Here is a 16,489-nt window from a genome sequence, read left to right on the forward strand (position 1 = left end):
TGCTCTGCTTTATACATGGAACTTGGACAGGGCCAGGGCACACAGGCCACTGTGGCCGTACAATGATTTTTTTTTCACGGGGCATGAAGGCCAAAGTGTAGGGCAACGGCGGCCATGGCCGCGGTATAATTCCCACCCTGGTGCCAATTATCTAACAGGAGAGAATCTTTCTTAGGCTTAGGAATGAGTGTAATTAGACCCTGACTTAACGTAGGTGGCAAGGAACCTCTATAAACACTCTCAGCAAAAACTTCTTTTAAAAATGGGGCTAGGCTCAGAGAAAAATGCTTATAAAATTCGTCAGTAAAGCCGTCCGTTCCGGGTGATTTATTAATTTTTAGTTGATTAATGGCATTAGTAATTTCATTTAGAGAAATAGAGGCATCGCAAAAGTCACAATTAGCTTCAGAAATCTGATTGATATTAGGAATAGAATTAAAAAAACTTGTGGCATCTTGAGGACAATATCTTGAGGTGTAAAGATCACTGTAAAATCCAGCACAATACTTAGCAATTTTCTTTGAATCGTCAGTAATTGTTCCATCAATTCTTAATTGCTGAATGGTGTTATTTTTTGATTGCTGCTTTTCTAGTCTAAAGAAATATGCAGAATTCTGCTCGCCCTCTTCGAGCCACTTACGGCGAGATCTAACAAAAGCACCTTCCGCTTTTCGTTTATATATCTCGTCCAACCTATGCTGCTGATTAGTTATGGTGTAAGATCACTTTCAAAAAGATGTATGCACAACTTTAAGCATTCATATTCGTATTTTTAAACGTGTGCGTAAATTAACATAGGCACGCAAAATTACGCTTTCATACACGTGAGTCAATAAAGTTACATTTGTGTTTTTATGTGAGTGCAGCTATGACTGTAAACATTCACGAGTACAACTCTGATTTCTACGACTACGAATTCTTCAATATGAACACAAATTCAAGTTTGTGGGTACGAGTAAAGAACAGTTTAAATGACGTCACTGCCGTCACAGGGCAGGTAGTCGAACCTCGATTCCCCATCTAACGCGCATGCGTCAAAGGCGAAAGATGGCTAACAACAGACCTGACGCTGCTAGCCTAGGCTCAGCATCGCAGGTAAAGTAAATAACGTGTTTATTCAACATTTTTATACGATTTTACTATTTTGATAGCACTTTATAATGATATACATTTCTGCAACTCATAGACGTTATTGCTTTAGCTTGCAACCTAACGGTATTTACTCGCTGTTAACTAGTGAATCTCTGTGTGAAAGTAACGTTATAGTTAACTTAGTGATGTTAGAACTTGACCTGTTTCGCCGATTGACACTGCATGAACTGCAATAAACTTAACTGCTATCATATGTTTAGCAATGTCGACCAGAGCAGTAATGACAACTGAGCCAGACGAAGTAATTGCTTTAGCTTGCAAAATAATGATAACGTTAACTTAGCTACGCCTATTAGTTTGCAAACATACTTCAGTAATGTTTTGACTGTCTATCTAGCCCAGGGGTGGGCAAACTACGGCCCGCGGGCCACATACGGCCCGTTAGGCTGTTTAATCCGGCCCGTCGAGTATTTAAAAAATTGTCTTAAGATCGCATTAATTTTGCCTTTTTCTTGCAATACTTTGCGTTATATATAAATTGCGTTGCATATATTTGACAATCGGAATATCAGATATTTCATGCCATAGCTAACAAATGTAAAAAAGGAAAAATGAAATAAAGCAGATCATCATTCATTCAGTGCTGTTGTGGCTGCAGTGTGTGTGTCACGTAACAAGCAATGACGCGTCACCATGGAAACCAAACAGACAGCAACTTAAGCCATAGACTTGGTGCACGTTAATGTTTTTTCCTTTTTTTGAAAACTCACAGAGAAAAAAATGTTTGGTAACCGCTTGCACACGTTTAGTTTTTCCTTTGATTTTTCTGCTATTTAGTTTTGCTACTCTGGATTTGTGGATGTATCCTCCTGACTGATTCCGTTTACAAAACCTTTATCGCCCGGCTTTCGACTACGCTCCCCTGACGTCTGCCATGTACAGAACCCGGTTTTGTTCATTAAATGTTCTGATCTGCATTTGCTTTTTATGTTTTATTTTATTATACTTAAAATAAATTTGTATATTCGTTTATTTCGTTTTTTTCCAAATTTTCGTTTTTTAAAAATTAACCTCAAAACATAACATGCTAAATGGGGGATATCTAGCATAAAAAAAATGTATTGTCAGAATGTCGTCTCTCAGTTGTTGAATTTCGCGCAGACGTTGCCACAACGTAAATGTGTTTGCCCAGCCCGATCTCATGAAAGTGCGAATACCACGAATTGTATTTGTAGTTCTTATGAAACGCAGTTTTCGCGTGCATATGATACGCACTTAAAGGGATAGTTCGCCCAAAAATGAAAATTCGGTCATCATTTACTCACCCTCAAGTTGTTTCAAACCTGTATGAATTTCTTTTTCTGCTGAACACAAAAGAAGATATTTTGAAAAATCTCGGGTAAACCAAACAGTTGATGGACTCCATTGACTTCCATAGTATTGTAATGATTTTTGGCCACCACTAGGGGCCACTGGCAAGCCTTCTTGCGGCTTGAGACCTATACTGCCACCACCTTTAATTTCTAACCCGGTCTGGTCCGGGGGGAGCACACCAAACACACTCCAAAACAGGGATTACAAAAGGAATACACTTTTTATTAGTAACAATAGCAGCCGTATGGCATTCGCTCACTCAAATATCCTGATTACATATACTGGTCATCTCATTTCATTAAACCGTGAACACACATTTTGTTAGGGAACCAAGTACTCATTCCAAATTCACAGCAAACTATAGTGATATCTCAGACAAAGCACACTTAATTAGAAACTCCAATCACATGCCTAGATAGAATAACCAGCACAGGCAATCAACATACAATTCATGAAGGCAATAATCACCAAGGGCTAAACACAACACACACAATAAATCATAAAGAATGATTAAAATAATTTCGGACTTCCCTGTCCACGTCCGACGACACCCTGCCGTCACTGAGAGGACTCAACCTTCCTCGCCACATTAATGGTAGGAAGGTCTCTTCAAACCAGCCAGGTCCACCTACACTTACTTCCCTATCTTTCTCTTTTTCCCCGCAACTGTCTACCTCCAGGCCAATAAGTGGGACCCCGGTTTTCTTCACGCCGGTGGTGCTAGCCAACCACGAACGCCACAGATCCCCTTTGTGAACCCAGCAGGTTAAAAACACAGTTTATCAGTCTCTTTTTTTTCTTCAGTGTCCGACAACCCCCATTTTAAAAGTCCCCAATTATCGTTCATCGTCCACAGGTGTTCCAGAAACCATAAATCCTTCCGTGTTTGTCCGTAACAATGACGTCACGCACCATCCATCGAATCATAATCATTACACTACTTCCCCTCTTGAAAACTGGGACTCGTCCTCGAGTCCCTAAACAGCTCCATCATAATCCTTGAACCACACAGGGGGTTTTCTTATTCGTAGGGGACGGCCCCCCTCTGTAATAGATATAGTTGGTGTGGACAATTTCCCCCCAGCCGCAAACCGATCACTCCTGCTAGCCCCCTCAGCAACCGTAGATCCAGCAGGTAAGGGAGGCTCTCTCACTGTAGCCGGAGACACAGGGGGGCAACCACTGTCCACCACTGGAGCTTCTGCCAAAGCCGAGGGCAGCTCAGCCTCAATAAAAAGCTGCGATGCTTGAGATCCCCCGATAGCAGCCGACAGCCCAGGTGAAGCAGGTACTCCAGCAGCAGGTGAAATCGCCAACTGAAACCCGTCCGCGACACCAGAAGAAGCAGATGAATGGACGTCCCCCACAGCAACAGGAACATCAGGTGGCCGTGATCGTCGAAACACCCAAGTAGACCCAAAGCCTGGACCCCTTTCCTTCCTCCCCGTAGTCTGGGCAGATGTAATCTCCTGGTCAGCTTTGGCTTTTGTATAGCCACCCCCAGACTCTGCAACCATAGAAGGGACATAAGGTTTCAGCTGATTAAAATGCACCACATGATCTATACCTCCTGCCTCCGGTTGTATCCGATACAACACTTCAGATACCTTTTCCAACACCTTATATGGGCCCTTAAACCGTTTCTGCAATTTTGGGCTCACCCCCTTCTTCCTGGCCTTATTCTTTAGCCACACCAACTCACCCTCTGAATAATACTGAAACCTGGCTTTAAAGTCAAAGTGCAACTTTTGATGTTCCGAGGCTCTAGCCTGATGATTTTTCACTGCCCCAACTACAGTTGCAAGGCTTTCAGCTACCCCCTTCACATACTCATTCACAGTTGCAAATCGCTCTTGTCCATCTACGTCCATCATGACATCAATAGGCAAAACCATCTCCTGCCCAAATAAAACTTTATATGGGGTAAAGCCAGTACTAGAATGAACACTACTTCTATAAGCCATCATTACATAAGGCAAAAGGACATCCCAATTCTGCTGATTATCCTCAACATAAAAGGACAACATGGACAGCAATGTACGATTAAACCTCTCAATCATTCCGTCTGACTGCGGCTGATATGGAGATGTCCTTGTCTTATTAATGCCCAGTAACCGACACAATTCCCCAAACAAATTTGATTCGAAATTTCGACCTTGGTCGGAATGCAGGCTTCTAGGGGTTCCATAACGACACACCCACTCTTCTACAAGTACTCTGGCTACGGTCTTTGCTTCCTGGTTTGGGAGTGGGTACGCTTCTGTCCACTTTGAAAAATAATCCCCCACAACCAACACATATTTGTTTTTAAGGAGGGTCTCAGGGAGGGGCCCTAATATATCAAGTGCAACTCGTTCATAAGGACGAGATGTTACAGAAGGAATAAGCGGGGCCCGGGGAACCGGACCGTTTTCCTTATGAACCGCACATTCAGGACATTCTTGACACCATCGTTTCACATCCTTATACCATCCTGGCCAATAAAAACGACCCCTCACCTTTTCTTGTAGCTTTTGCACTCCTAAATGGCCTCCCGTGGTTATATTATGCAGCAACCTCAAAATGTCTGGCACCATAGACTGTGGAATAATAACTTGAGTTTTTGCCCTCAGACCAATTTTTGAAGGCAACACCCTCACCAACCTCTGCCCCTTAACCTCTATCTGCTCCCAGACCAAGGCATACTTCTTAAGGGAAGGGTAGGTCTTCATAACTGCTTGTCGATTACCTTTCTGAGTCTTCAATGTTAACATCAAACTCAACTCTGGGTCCCTATGCTGAGCTCGTGTCAAATCATTCTCTCCTTCTTCCCCCCCCCTAATTTCTTGATTCGAGAACTCTCCCTGTTCCAAAGCACCACCCTGAGGTGAAGATTTTACCTCTACATAACTAACAGAGCTAGCCACACCCTCTCCAGAATAAGATGGTAATCTTGATAGCGCATCAGCATTAATGTGGTCTTTACCTGGTCGATGAACAATTTTATATTGGAAGACAGCCAATTGTTCCAACCAACGGGCCAACTGGCCTTCCAAACCCTGAAAATTATGCAACCAACGAAGAGAATTGTGGTCCGTTCGCAACAAAAACTCTTTCCCTAAAAGGAAATGTTTGAAATACTTGGTAAAAGTAACCACACTAAGCAGTTCCTTCTTTGTGGTGGCGTATTTACGTTCTTGTTTACTCAAAGTCCTACTAGCATACGCCACCACTCGCTCCAACCCATCAACTTCCTGTGACAAAACAGCCCCAATCCCCGAATCACTGGCATCTGTATCCAGGATGAATGAGCGCTGGGGGTCTGGATAGGCTAAAACCGGAGCAGTAGTAAGGCACAATTTCAACTTCTCAAAAGCAGTCTGACAGCAATCATCCCACTGAAATCGCCTCCCCTTTTCTGTTAGCCGATGTAACGGTCTAGCCAACTCAGCAAAGCCCTTCACGAATCGTCTATAATATGAGGCTAAGCCCAAAAAGCTTCGTACCTCAGTCTGATTTTTAGGGGTTGGCCACGATTGTACAGCTTCCACTTTGCTGGGATCAGCCATAACCCCCTCAGCCGAAATAACATGACCAAGGTACTGTACTTTGGTGGCAAACAGATTACACTTAGATGGTTTTACTTTGAGATTGGCAGCCTGCAATTGGGACAACACTTGACCCAACCGCTGAAGATGTTCCCCAAAATTCTTCCCAAAAACTATAATATCGTCTAGGTACACTAAACACACGGACCACTGCAAATCTGCCAGAATCAAGTCCATAAGCCTTTGAAATGTACTTGGACTATTAGACAGCCCAAACGGAAGAACATTAAATTCAAAGAGCCCCTGTCTTGTTATGAAGGCTGTTTTAGGGCGATCAATAGGGTCCACTTCGACCTGCCAGTAACCGCTAGCTAAGTCTAAAGTAGAAAACCACTGTGCATGGGTTAAGCTATCTAATGCGTCGTCAATACGTGGAAGGGGATATGCATCTTTTCTAGTGACATCATTTAACTTACGATAATCGACACAAAACCTCAATGTGCCATCTTTCTTTCTCACCGGCACAACAGGAGCAGCCCAAGGACTACAGGAGGGTCGTATGATACCACTTTCCTGCATCTGCTTCACATGATCTGCCACCTCTTGCTGCAAATGAAGTGGTACCCGACGAGGAGCCAATTTAATGGGCTTTGCATCCCCTGTGTCAATTTGATGGAGAGTCCTATGGGTCCGTCCTAAATCCGTGTCACCTTTACTAAAAACAGAAAAATAGTCACTCAATAATTCTTGCACAGCTTGTAACTGTAGGGGTTCCAGGCCTCTATTATTTAACCCCAGATTTTGCAACAGCACTTCGGCTGTCCATGGCTGCTCTACTGCATCTTTCATTGAACTTAGAGAATTGACTGCACTATCCCCCGTCTGAACATCGGTACACAAAGTCCCAATAGTCATCCCTTTCCTTAATACAAGTTCCTCACTTGTCACATTAATTACCCTTAGTGGCAGCACTCCCTTTTCCACCCTACATAACACCCGGGCCACCAGAACTTCAGTAACTAATCTATCCGAAGGTTCCAGCATTCCTTCCATACACTCTAGCCCCACTCCTTCAACACTACCCGGAATTATAACCTCAGTTCTTGGGGGCACAATCACATCCTGCCTCACTGATACAGTCCTGGTCTTGTTGTTCACATTACCCAATTGTAGCGGTAGGCTCTTCCCCATTAAGTTACAACACTGTGCATTTAAGTCAATTACTGCACCAAACTTCCTCAAGAAGTCGGTGCCCAAAATGATCTCCTGTAAAGGTATATCAGCTACTAAGAAGTCTGTGGCCAAAGCCAACGCCTCTATCTGGCACACCGTTGACCATTTTCCCACAATATTCATTTGTCCCCCATCAGCTACAGACACCTTCCCTGAAAATGGCACTAATTCAGAGCCCCCATTTGTTGCTTTTTGCCAGAATTCTTTAGACACTACCGACACCTGAGCCCCGGTATCTAACAACAACTCACAGGCTACCCCTCCCACTTTAGCTGATAAAAACACCCCAACACCCTGTTCACTACAAGAAACACTAATTTGCAGGCCAGTCGTATAATCAGGGAGGGGGGCGAGCATTTGACCTTCTTTACTCGCCCCCTCTATTTTCCCTGTACATAAGGACACTCTCTTCTCAAATGGCGATCACAACCGCACTCCCAACATACATCGCCACGACCCTTTTGGCCCCGACTACAACCTTGTAATTCAGACTGGGAAGGAGCCCTAGAAAAAGAGGCATTATTGACTTGAGTCTTAGTAAGATTTTGAACAGACACCTGTAAAGTTCTAACTTCCTGACGCAAACTCTCCACAGTTTCAAGCAATATAGCCATTTGGGTATCATTCGGATTGTTATTAGACACTCCGCGCACCTTCAATTCAGGTGTCATCTGACTACGTTCTAACTCTCGAATGAGCTCCAATTCAGAAGCCAAATTTATGGCTGCCTCTAATGTAACTGGTCTAGCACTACGGAGCTGTATTCGTAGATCACCGGTTCCAACATGTGCAATAAAATGCTCACGTGCTAGTAAATCTTGAGTATCACAGTTAGCCACTGGATAGGATTTGGCTACTAATCGCCTCAAAGCGTTACCAAACTCACGTGCACTTTCCCCTGGTAATCGTCGCCTAGCTGACAAACTTGCACGATTCCAATCCTCACTTTCGCAAGGATCAAAACACTTACTCAACGCTTCTTTAAGTTTAGCATAACTACTACGATCTTCTAGGGTCAAACCACAGAACACATCTCTTGCTCTGCCAGACAACAAAAGTGACATGAACTTCAATTTTAAATCCCTGTTCCAATTATTCACCTCTGCAGCCATTTCAAATTGCTGGGACCAATCAGACCAATCACGCCCATTACCTGTAAATGTCTCTGGCATGAACACAGGACGGTTCACTATACTACTAACAGAAGCAGTCCTACCCATAGCTGTTTCAGCAGACAATTCCTGACTAGAATGTGCATTTTCAGTGTGCTCCATTTTAATAATTTAACAACACCCCAAAAAAAAAAAAAAAAAAAAAAAAAATTATGGGTATTTTACAATTCTATCCCACCGCTGCTACCAGTGTAATGATTTTTGGCCACCACTAGGGGCCACTGGCAAGCCTTCTTGCGGCTTGAGACCTATACTGCCACCACCTTTAATTTCTAACCCGGTCTGGTCCGGGGGGAGCACACCAAACACACTCCAAAACAGGGATTACAAAAGGAATACACTTTTTATTAGTAACAATAGCAGCCGTATGGCATTCGCTCACTCAAATATCCTGATTACATATACTGGTCATCTCATTTCATTAAACCGTGAACACACATTTTGTTAGGGAACCAAGTACTCATTCCAAATTCACAGCAAACTATAGTGATATCTCAGACAAAGCACACTTAATTAGAAACTCCAATCACATGCCTAGATAGAATAACCAGCACAGGCAATCAACATACAATTCATGAAGGCAATAATCACCAAGGGCTAAACACAACACACATAATAAATCATAAAGAATGATTAAAATAATTTCGGACTTCCCTGTCCACGTCCGACGACACCCTGCCGTCACTGAGAGGACTCAACCTTCCTCGCCACATTAATGGTAGGAAGGTCTCTTCAAACCAGCCAGGTCCACCTACACTTACTTCCCTATCTTTCTCTTTTTCCCCGCAACTGTCTACCTCCAGGCCAATAAGTGGGACCCCGGTTTTCTTCACGCCGGTGGTGCTAGCCAACCACGAACGCCACAGATCCCCTTTGTGAACCCAGCAGGTTAAAAACACAGTTTATCAGTCTCTTTTTTTTCTTCAGTGTCCGACAACCCCCATTTTAAAAGTCCCCAATTATCGTTCATCGTCCACAGGTGTTCCAGAAACCATAAATCCTTCCGTGTTTGTCCGTAACAATGACGTCACGCACCATCCATCGAATCATAATCATTACAGTATTTTTTTTCCTACTATGGAAGTCAATGGGGTCCATCAACTGTTTGGTTACCGACATTTTTCAAAATATCTTCTTTTGTGTTCAGAAAAAAGAAATTCATACAGGTTTGAAACAACGTGAGGGTGAGTAAATGACAGAATTTTCATTTTTGGGCGAACTATCCCTTTAATGGCGTGTAATAGGCACGCACTCCGCACCCCTAATCCTAACCAAAGGGTTTACAGTGCGCAGCATATGCACGCAAAAAAAAATATTTTTGGCGTATAAATGGCACGAGAAATAAAATTCGTGGTATAGATACGCAATTTAATGAGATCGTGTTTCATAATCTGCTACTGGGCCGGCCCTCTGTCAAATTTTAAAACCCAGTGTGGCCCTTGAGCCAAAAAGTTTGCCCACCCCTGATCTAGCCTAATGTTACATAATGTTGAATTGGTACGGCTAAGTTAACGGTACTTAACTAATCCTACATGAGATGCATCTAATATGTATTTTGTATATGTATAAGTAGGTCAAGTGCAGATGATGAACACCTGTGTCTGATTTCAGTAATTGGCGTGGAGAGACCGGATATAAGCCGGAGCGCGGCAGAGAGAGAGGGAGAGAGACGAGCTGGGACCTCGCTGTGTGCTGCTGGGAGCTGAAAGTTTCACTACGAGAATTCTCTCCCGCTACAGACTCCGCAAAACCACGCCCCCCCTCGCCACATGCATGAACTCAGGTTGTCCACAAGACTTACATACAGCAGTTTATCTGACAGTGAACTGGATGATGCTGTCCTCTCCATAAAAAACAGGATCCCAAACGCAGGATACAGAATGGTTAAAGGTTGTCTCCAAGCAAATGGACATAAAGTTCAGTGGAATCGCATCAAGGAGTCCATGCACAGAGTTGACGCTCCAGGAATTTTGGAAAGAATGACACAGCTGGGTTGCATCGTCAGGAGGACATACTTCGTACAGCGGCCTTTGTCATTAGTGCACGTGGACACTAACCATAAGCTCATAAGGTGAAATATTCATTTATTTATGTACTTTATTATGGGTGTTGAGTTAATGCAGCTCTTTTCATTGACTGCTCATTGTCATCTAATCCTTTTGATTTCAAGGTACAACATCGTCATATTTGGAGCAATAAATGGTTACTCAAGAAAGGTGCATCACTTTTTTTTTCTTGCTACTTTTATTATAGTGCTTCATTCTTCCTGTATATGTTTGTGTTCATGTATTCACTGTTGATAGACTGCATATGGGTCCGTCCGTATTATTATTTTTTTCATTTTTGATTCCAAAACGTATAATGACAAAACCAAATTCAAATAACTGTCTGATTTTGGTTTTTGCAAATTAATTTTTTCGTTTCTCCTTTGAATTAAGACATTAAGAAAAACAAGACGGGTGGGTCAGATGACCCGGAAGTAAAAGTAAATATATCAAAATAAAGGACAACAGTAGTTGATTACATGCAGTTTAATATTGTGCATTTATCCATGTGCACAGCAAAAGTCACGTTTAATGAGCAAATTTTTGGTGCATTACATTTGGTAATATACTTTAACCCAAGTCATTATTGTGTGTGCAGTAGGCAATGTGAGTATATTTAAACGTTTGCAGATTCACTATATGCAACTCTGTTTTCTGTTTAGATACTGTATCTGGAACCAGCAACAAATAACTGCTCAAACACTGCCCTTTCATTTTTCCTCAAGGCAGTGGAAAACTTTGGCTGGCCTTCCAGGTAAATAGTGATATCTTGTGCTACTGTTTCTATGCTCTTGTTGATAATTTCAGTAATGTTCAATGGAATATTTTGTTGTGATAAATGATAATTATAACTGAGCATTTCCCCTATTCATTTTCCAGGGTCAGGGGCGATGAAGGCGTTGAAAATGTCGCAATTGCTGAAACCATGTTCAGTGTTAAAGGCACCGGAAGAAGGAGCTTCATCGCTGGGCGAAGCGTACACAACCAAAGGTTAAAATAATAATTTACATAATCTACAGTATATTCATAGTGAGAATGTTAAATCATTGTTAGAAAGTATTTTAAGTAAGACTATGTGAATGATTACTTTTGAGTAAGGCCTGTTATTTCTTATTTAGGATTGAACGCCTATGGCAAGATGTCTGGACCTCTGTCACTCATCTGTACTATGAAGTTCTTCACAGTCTAGAAGAAGATGGCCTGTTGGATTTGTCAAATGCTGTCCATCTGTTTTGTGCCCATTATGTGTTCCTTCCGCGTCTGGCAGAGGCCCTTCACACATTCACAGAAGGCTGGGACAACCATCCCTTACGATCTGAAGGTGGACTCACCCCTAACCAACTCTGGGTTATGGGTCACATGCAGAACCCTTGTGACGCAGATGAAGATTCACAGGTTTGTTAAAGCTATCTCTCAAAGTGCAGTTAAAAAATGCAGTTCAAATGTTTTCAACCTGAAAGTGTGGATTTAGACTCGTATAAAAAGCTGAAATTAAAATTTTTTTGAATGGTGTCAATAACTCTAGAAGAAAGTTATTGAATAATAATATAGAAGTATGTAAGAGAGTAGTGTGTTGCTTCACTTAAGCACAGAATTAGACAGTCAACTGAGCTTAATTTGATAGATTTTCATTTTCTTTAGTCACTGCACTAGGCCTTTGTACGTCAATGTGTGCTTGGCAGTGTTTTCAAATATTTCTAAATGTTGTTTCATACAAAATAACACACTATTTTCAGAACATGGAGCTGTTTGGAACTGACTGGGAGATGTTTGAAGGTGTGCCTGAAGAACCTTATGGAGTTGAAGTCCCAGAAATTGAGTGCCCGCTGACTCCAGCTAGTATGGAAACTGTACAGTCCATGATCGATCCCTCTGCATCGTCAGAATCATTTGGCAGAGACATTTATATATCAATGGTTCAGTGCATTGAAAGTCTATGTGTGACACAAAGAAACACCTAAGATATAATCAGTCCTTGCAAAAGATTTAATGGAATGAAGTTGAACATTTGCAAACAGACTGCCAGTTACAAAAGGCTTGCTGTGACATTACTTCATTTTATAGTAACAGTGAGGTAAAAAACGAACTCCTCATTCATTTTGGTTTTAAAGTGAACCATTAATAACAGCAAAACAATGTTTTTGTAACAATGAATAAAGTTATTCACAGAAACAAGAAAATGTCAAATAAAATGGCAATAAAACAAAACAATTCAATGCCTATTTTGACTTATGCAGTTACTTGTTAGTTTTCCCTTGGAGTGAGTTGTTACACCCTGTCAAAGGTTTGCCCATGGCATATGGCTAAGGTCATAATGTTTTTGAATTCACTGAATGTTTTCAGGTGCGCTGAGGGAAATGTGATTGTACGACTACAGGCACTGACAATAGGAAAACAAACAGTGTGCTGTGTGTCACAGTCATGGTGGAATCTCACATTTATGACAAAGTCCTTCTTTTCACTAGGCAGAAGGGGCTTGTGTCCCTGTCCGGTGAGCCACTGCATGATTCGTCCAACCGTCAAACTTTCTGGAGCAATATTGCTGTTGCTTGGGCCATCTTGTTCTTAAAAAAAGAGATTAAATGTGAGTCTGGGTAACTAAAGGAAGGCAGCGTTGTTTTAATAGTTTTTCAACTTAATACAATTAGTTAATACAATTAAATCAGATTAAAATGTTAAGCATAGCTCCTTTTTAGGTTGGGAGCAGGGGGTGTTAAAAGCCCTGGCTGTCTGTAAAATTTCATGAAGCATGTGTTATTCTAGAGGTCAAAATATTAAATATCACATTTTACATCAAGATTCTGCAAAAGAAACGTTAAGGCTTGTGAATTTATTGGAGTATGTAAATTCATAGCTAGCCATTTCCACTGTGCTGTATAAAAATTACTGCAGGACAGCAGAAGAAAAGCTTACTACTTCTATATTTTTCAATATTGGCTAAAACACACCAGAATCCTCAATTTCCTGAAGGTAGTCCTGGAAAAAGTTCATGATGTTTGTTTCCATGTGGTGTTTGGCAGAACCAATCTCACTGAAGACAGGGCGGCTGTTCTCCAGAATGAAGACTGCATCCACCTTTAAGAAGAAAATACATTTCAGTCTGCATTACATAGTAAACATAGTAACATAGTAATTCTTGCAGAAAAAATAAATGCTTAATTAAAAGCAACCAGAAACCCATGTCGAGCTACTAGGACGTGTTGTTACAATCCCTATGAAGAATCTGCACTTTTTTTAAAACGAATCCCCACATCCTTGAGGAGCCTGGTTGTTAAAATGACTACAAACTCTCCACATCCAACCTCAGCAGGAAGCACCCGAGTATGCCAGCCGTACAGTTCTGCCTCGGCTGCTAGCTCTGTGTACTTCTGGCTTTTCCATTCATATGCTTGCCCAACGACAACCTCCCATGGTACTGTAAGCCCCAAGATGTACAGGGACTTCTCTAAGTTGACCACAAAATCAGGTCTGGCCTAAGAGTGGTTGAGACAAGAATGTACCTTATCATCTTCCCCTGTAACAAACAGTGGTTGGCAAAGGTCTTGATGAGTCTTCATGATCTTTGGTAGTCCATAGAGCTGCAGGCCTTTTATGAGCTGGTCGAGCATCGGGATGAGTCTCATGGTGGAGTGAAGTATAACACCTCTAATAGACAATATAAAAGTGTTTCATCAGGAGATTCTACTTTTGTGGTAAAACTGTTTATTGTAGGAAAAAAATATAATTGTTAAATTATAATTTGGTGACATTTAAAAGTGGTTTCACAACAGCGTTGCAAGAAAAAATTCCAAATCAAGTCACAAATTGTGGTACAATACTCCCTTGCCATAATGAAAACCAAAAATTTTAATATACCTTATCATGCTGTCCCTTTTATCCACAGACACGATTCCAGTGTATCCACAGGTCACAATGTCACCAATCAGGTCGCTGATGTTGTCATCACTGGCGCTGTTTATCTGAAAGTCGATTGGTGTTAAGTGAAAGTTGTTCTCATTGCATAATTGTGCTCTACGGTCAAACAAACAACTCATTAGATTTGTGCAATCCATGTCATAATGAAGTTAATACTATTATTGACCGTGATAAAATTGGACTTACCTTTACAATTAGCTGTGACAGTTCGAAATCTGTGACATCACTGGCAGACACTTGAATGCTGTCAGAGTCACCAGAGCAGAGATACTGAAGCACCACTCACGCAGGAAGTTAGGGCAAGGTCCACCTTGTGCCAGACTAGCTGCCATGACTTCTCCTGCAGTCCTAATAAATGGAAGAATTAAACAATTGAAACACAGCATATAAACTAAAGTAGTACTGCAATTAATAGAACTTAATTACACACCTGAAGTAGTTACAGTCCAAACTGTTAAGGCAGTAAACAGGATTCTTCCCTTTCTTATCTGGACCTTCAACAAAGAGTCTTTTTTCTATTTCTACCAGCATTTCTGGAAAACAACAAATACATGAAATTCAAAAGGTCTCTTCAATGTTCATTTTTTCATCCAATCATCATTTACACCACCAGAGGCCCCCTGTTGACACATACGTGTCTGATTTAACAAATATGGACATACACCTGTACCTGTGAGGAATTCTTTGGTAAGGGCACCATTATCAATGCCTGCCTCGGCAAAAAATGTGACCTTAAGTCTACATTTGGGTGAGGTCTTCTTCTGCCGTTGCCACTGTTGCATGCCTCTGTTGTAGAGATCAGTATGCGACACACAGATGGAAAATGTGTTTGTCTCATCAACTTGATAACCAATCCAATTCAAGATGTCCTCAGAACTGAAAAAAACAAACAAAAAAAAACAGACATTGAACATTTGAAACACAACTAAATCTATGAGTGGTTTTATGATTTCATAGGTGTTTGCTACTGTTTCTCAGGGTGGTCGTTAGGCCTGGTACAATTCTCACACATCCTCCTATACTGGTGACGTTCTCAGGAGTGAGGGGAGTCCTCAATGCAAGTCCAAACGGGCAAAATATCACAAACATACCATGTTTCTGGATTACTAGATTTCTCTATGACCACACATAACAACACTTTTCAACAGGAAAAAGCTCATTAATACTGCAGTATCTCTTTAAAGGTTTATTGTTCAGATAACATCATTCACCACCATAATTCCCTAATATACAATTTTACCTTTGAAAGGTACTGATTGGATCACTTGACTCATGGTAGATGGTAGACACAAGATCATCATCATCTGAAGTTCTGCACACAAAGAAATCAGATTGTCCTGGATTAACAATAAACAATTACATTTTCAAAATTACAAAAATTGGCAGGAAATCTCCTTACATCTAATTTATTGTCAAATCAACATGCAACATAAAAAAGTAGCACTGAAACCAACATTACCGTAATCCGCAACTGGCTGCATGGAACTCAATGTTTTCAGGATGAAATGCATTTCTGCACACAGGACACTCAGCTGTCTAACAAATGAATTTACTATGTGAATAAAGCATCACACTACTCCTGAAATATAAGAAAACATATCTAAGCTAAAGAAACTTAAACAACACTTGTAGAGCCTAATTTATAGCACCAGCAAAGTGACATGTATAACACCATGACCTGCATTTGGTGCAAAGAAAATACCTTGGAAAAGACCAATTACAAGTTACAATGCTGTTTTTACATATATTTGCGAGTGCTAATAAATGGCATTTGTAAATTAAACTTAAAAATAACAGCAAAAAGTATCTTACCTTGTTTTTCTCGTAGCAAAGGGCAGCTGAGCATACATCTTCATCTTCTTCCTTGCCGCTTTCCTGGGGATGAAACACAATAACAACACTTTTCAGCGCAGTACACAATAAAAACATGTAATTTTTTAATCCAATAAATCCTGAAATAAAGCCTAAAAGACCAAGCTTTAACATACTTCTTCAGCAGAATCACACAAATCTACAAGTTGTTTATTGCATTCCTTTATGTGTCCTGGAAGAATCTGAAGTGGAACCATTTTCTTGCAGGTAGTACATTGGGCTTTGGGCATCTTCTCAAATTCCTTTGCTTCTGGTGGTA

At 41.2% G+C, this 16,489-nt stretch overlaps 1 protein-coding gene and 1 long non-coding RNA gene across 3 annotated transcripts; both read right to left on the reverse strand.

Annotated features, from left to right (window-relative positions):
* Positions 1 to 12,535: 12,535 nt before the first annotated feature.
* On the reverse strand, positions 12,536 to 14,348 carry LOC311082359 (uncharacterized protein). 2 transcript variants are annotated; one of them, XM_084113119.1, is made up of 4 exons: positions 14,299 to 14,348; positions 13,944 to 14,088; positions 13,392 to 13,518; positions 12,536 to 13,001 (listed from the first exon to the last, which is right to left on the reverse strand). In XM_084113119.1, the coding sequence occupies exons 1-4, from the start codon at positions 14,304 to 14,306 to the stop codon at positions 12,712 to 12,714; spliced, it is 570 nt and encodes a 189-aa protein (XP_083969245.1). In that variant the 5' UTR covers positions 14,307 to 14,348; the 3' UTR covers positions 12,536 to 12,711. The 2 variants fall into 2 exon arrangements, with proteins under 2 accessions (XP_083969245.1, XP_083969244.1); XM_084113118.1 differs by having other exon boundaries at positions 12,536 to 13,007.
* Positions 14,349 to 14,368: 20 nt separating this feature from the next.
* Positions 14,369 to 14,889, reverse strand: LOC311082360. Its single transcript, XR_014606118.1, has 3 exons — positions 14,789 to 14,889; positions 14,545 to 14,706; positions 14,369 to 14,402 (listed from the first exon to the last, which is right to left on the reverse strand). It is a non-coding gene; the product is annotated as an uncharacterized lncRNA (long non-coding RNA).
* Between the last annotated feature and the right edge of the window lie 1,600 nt (positions 14,890 to 16,489).

The sequence above is a fragment of the Abramis brama genome, assembly GCF_963993115.1.
Source record: "Abramis brama genome assembly, chromosome: 4".
NCBI classification, from domain to species: Eukaryota; Metazoa; Chordata; class Actinopteri; order Cypriniformes; family Leuciscidae; genus Abramis; species Abramis brama.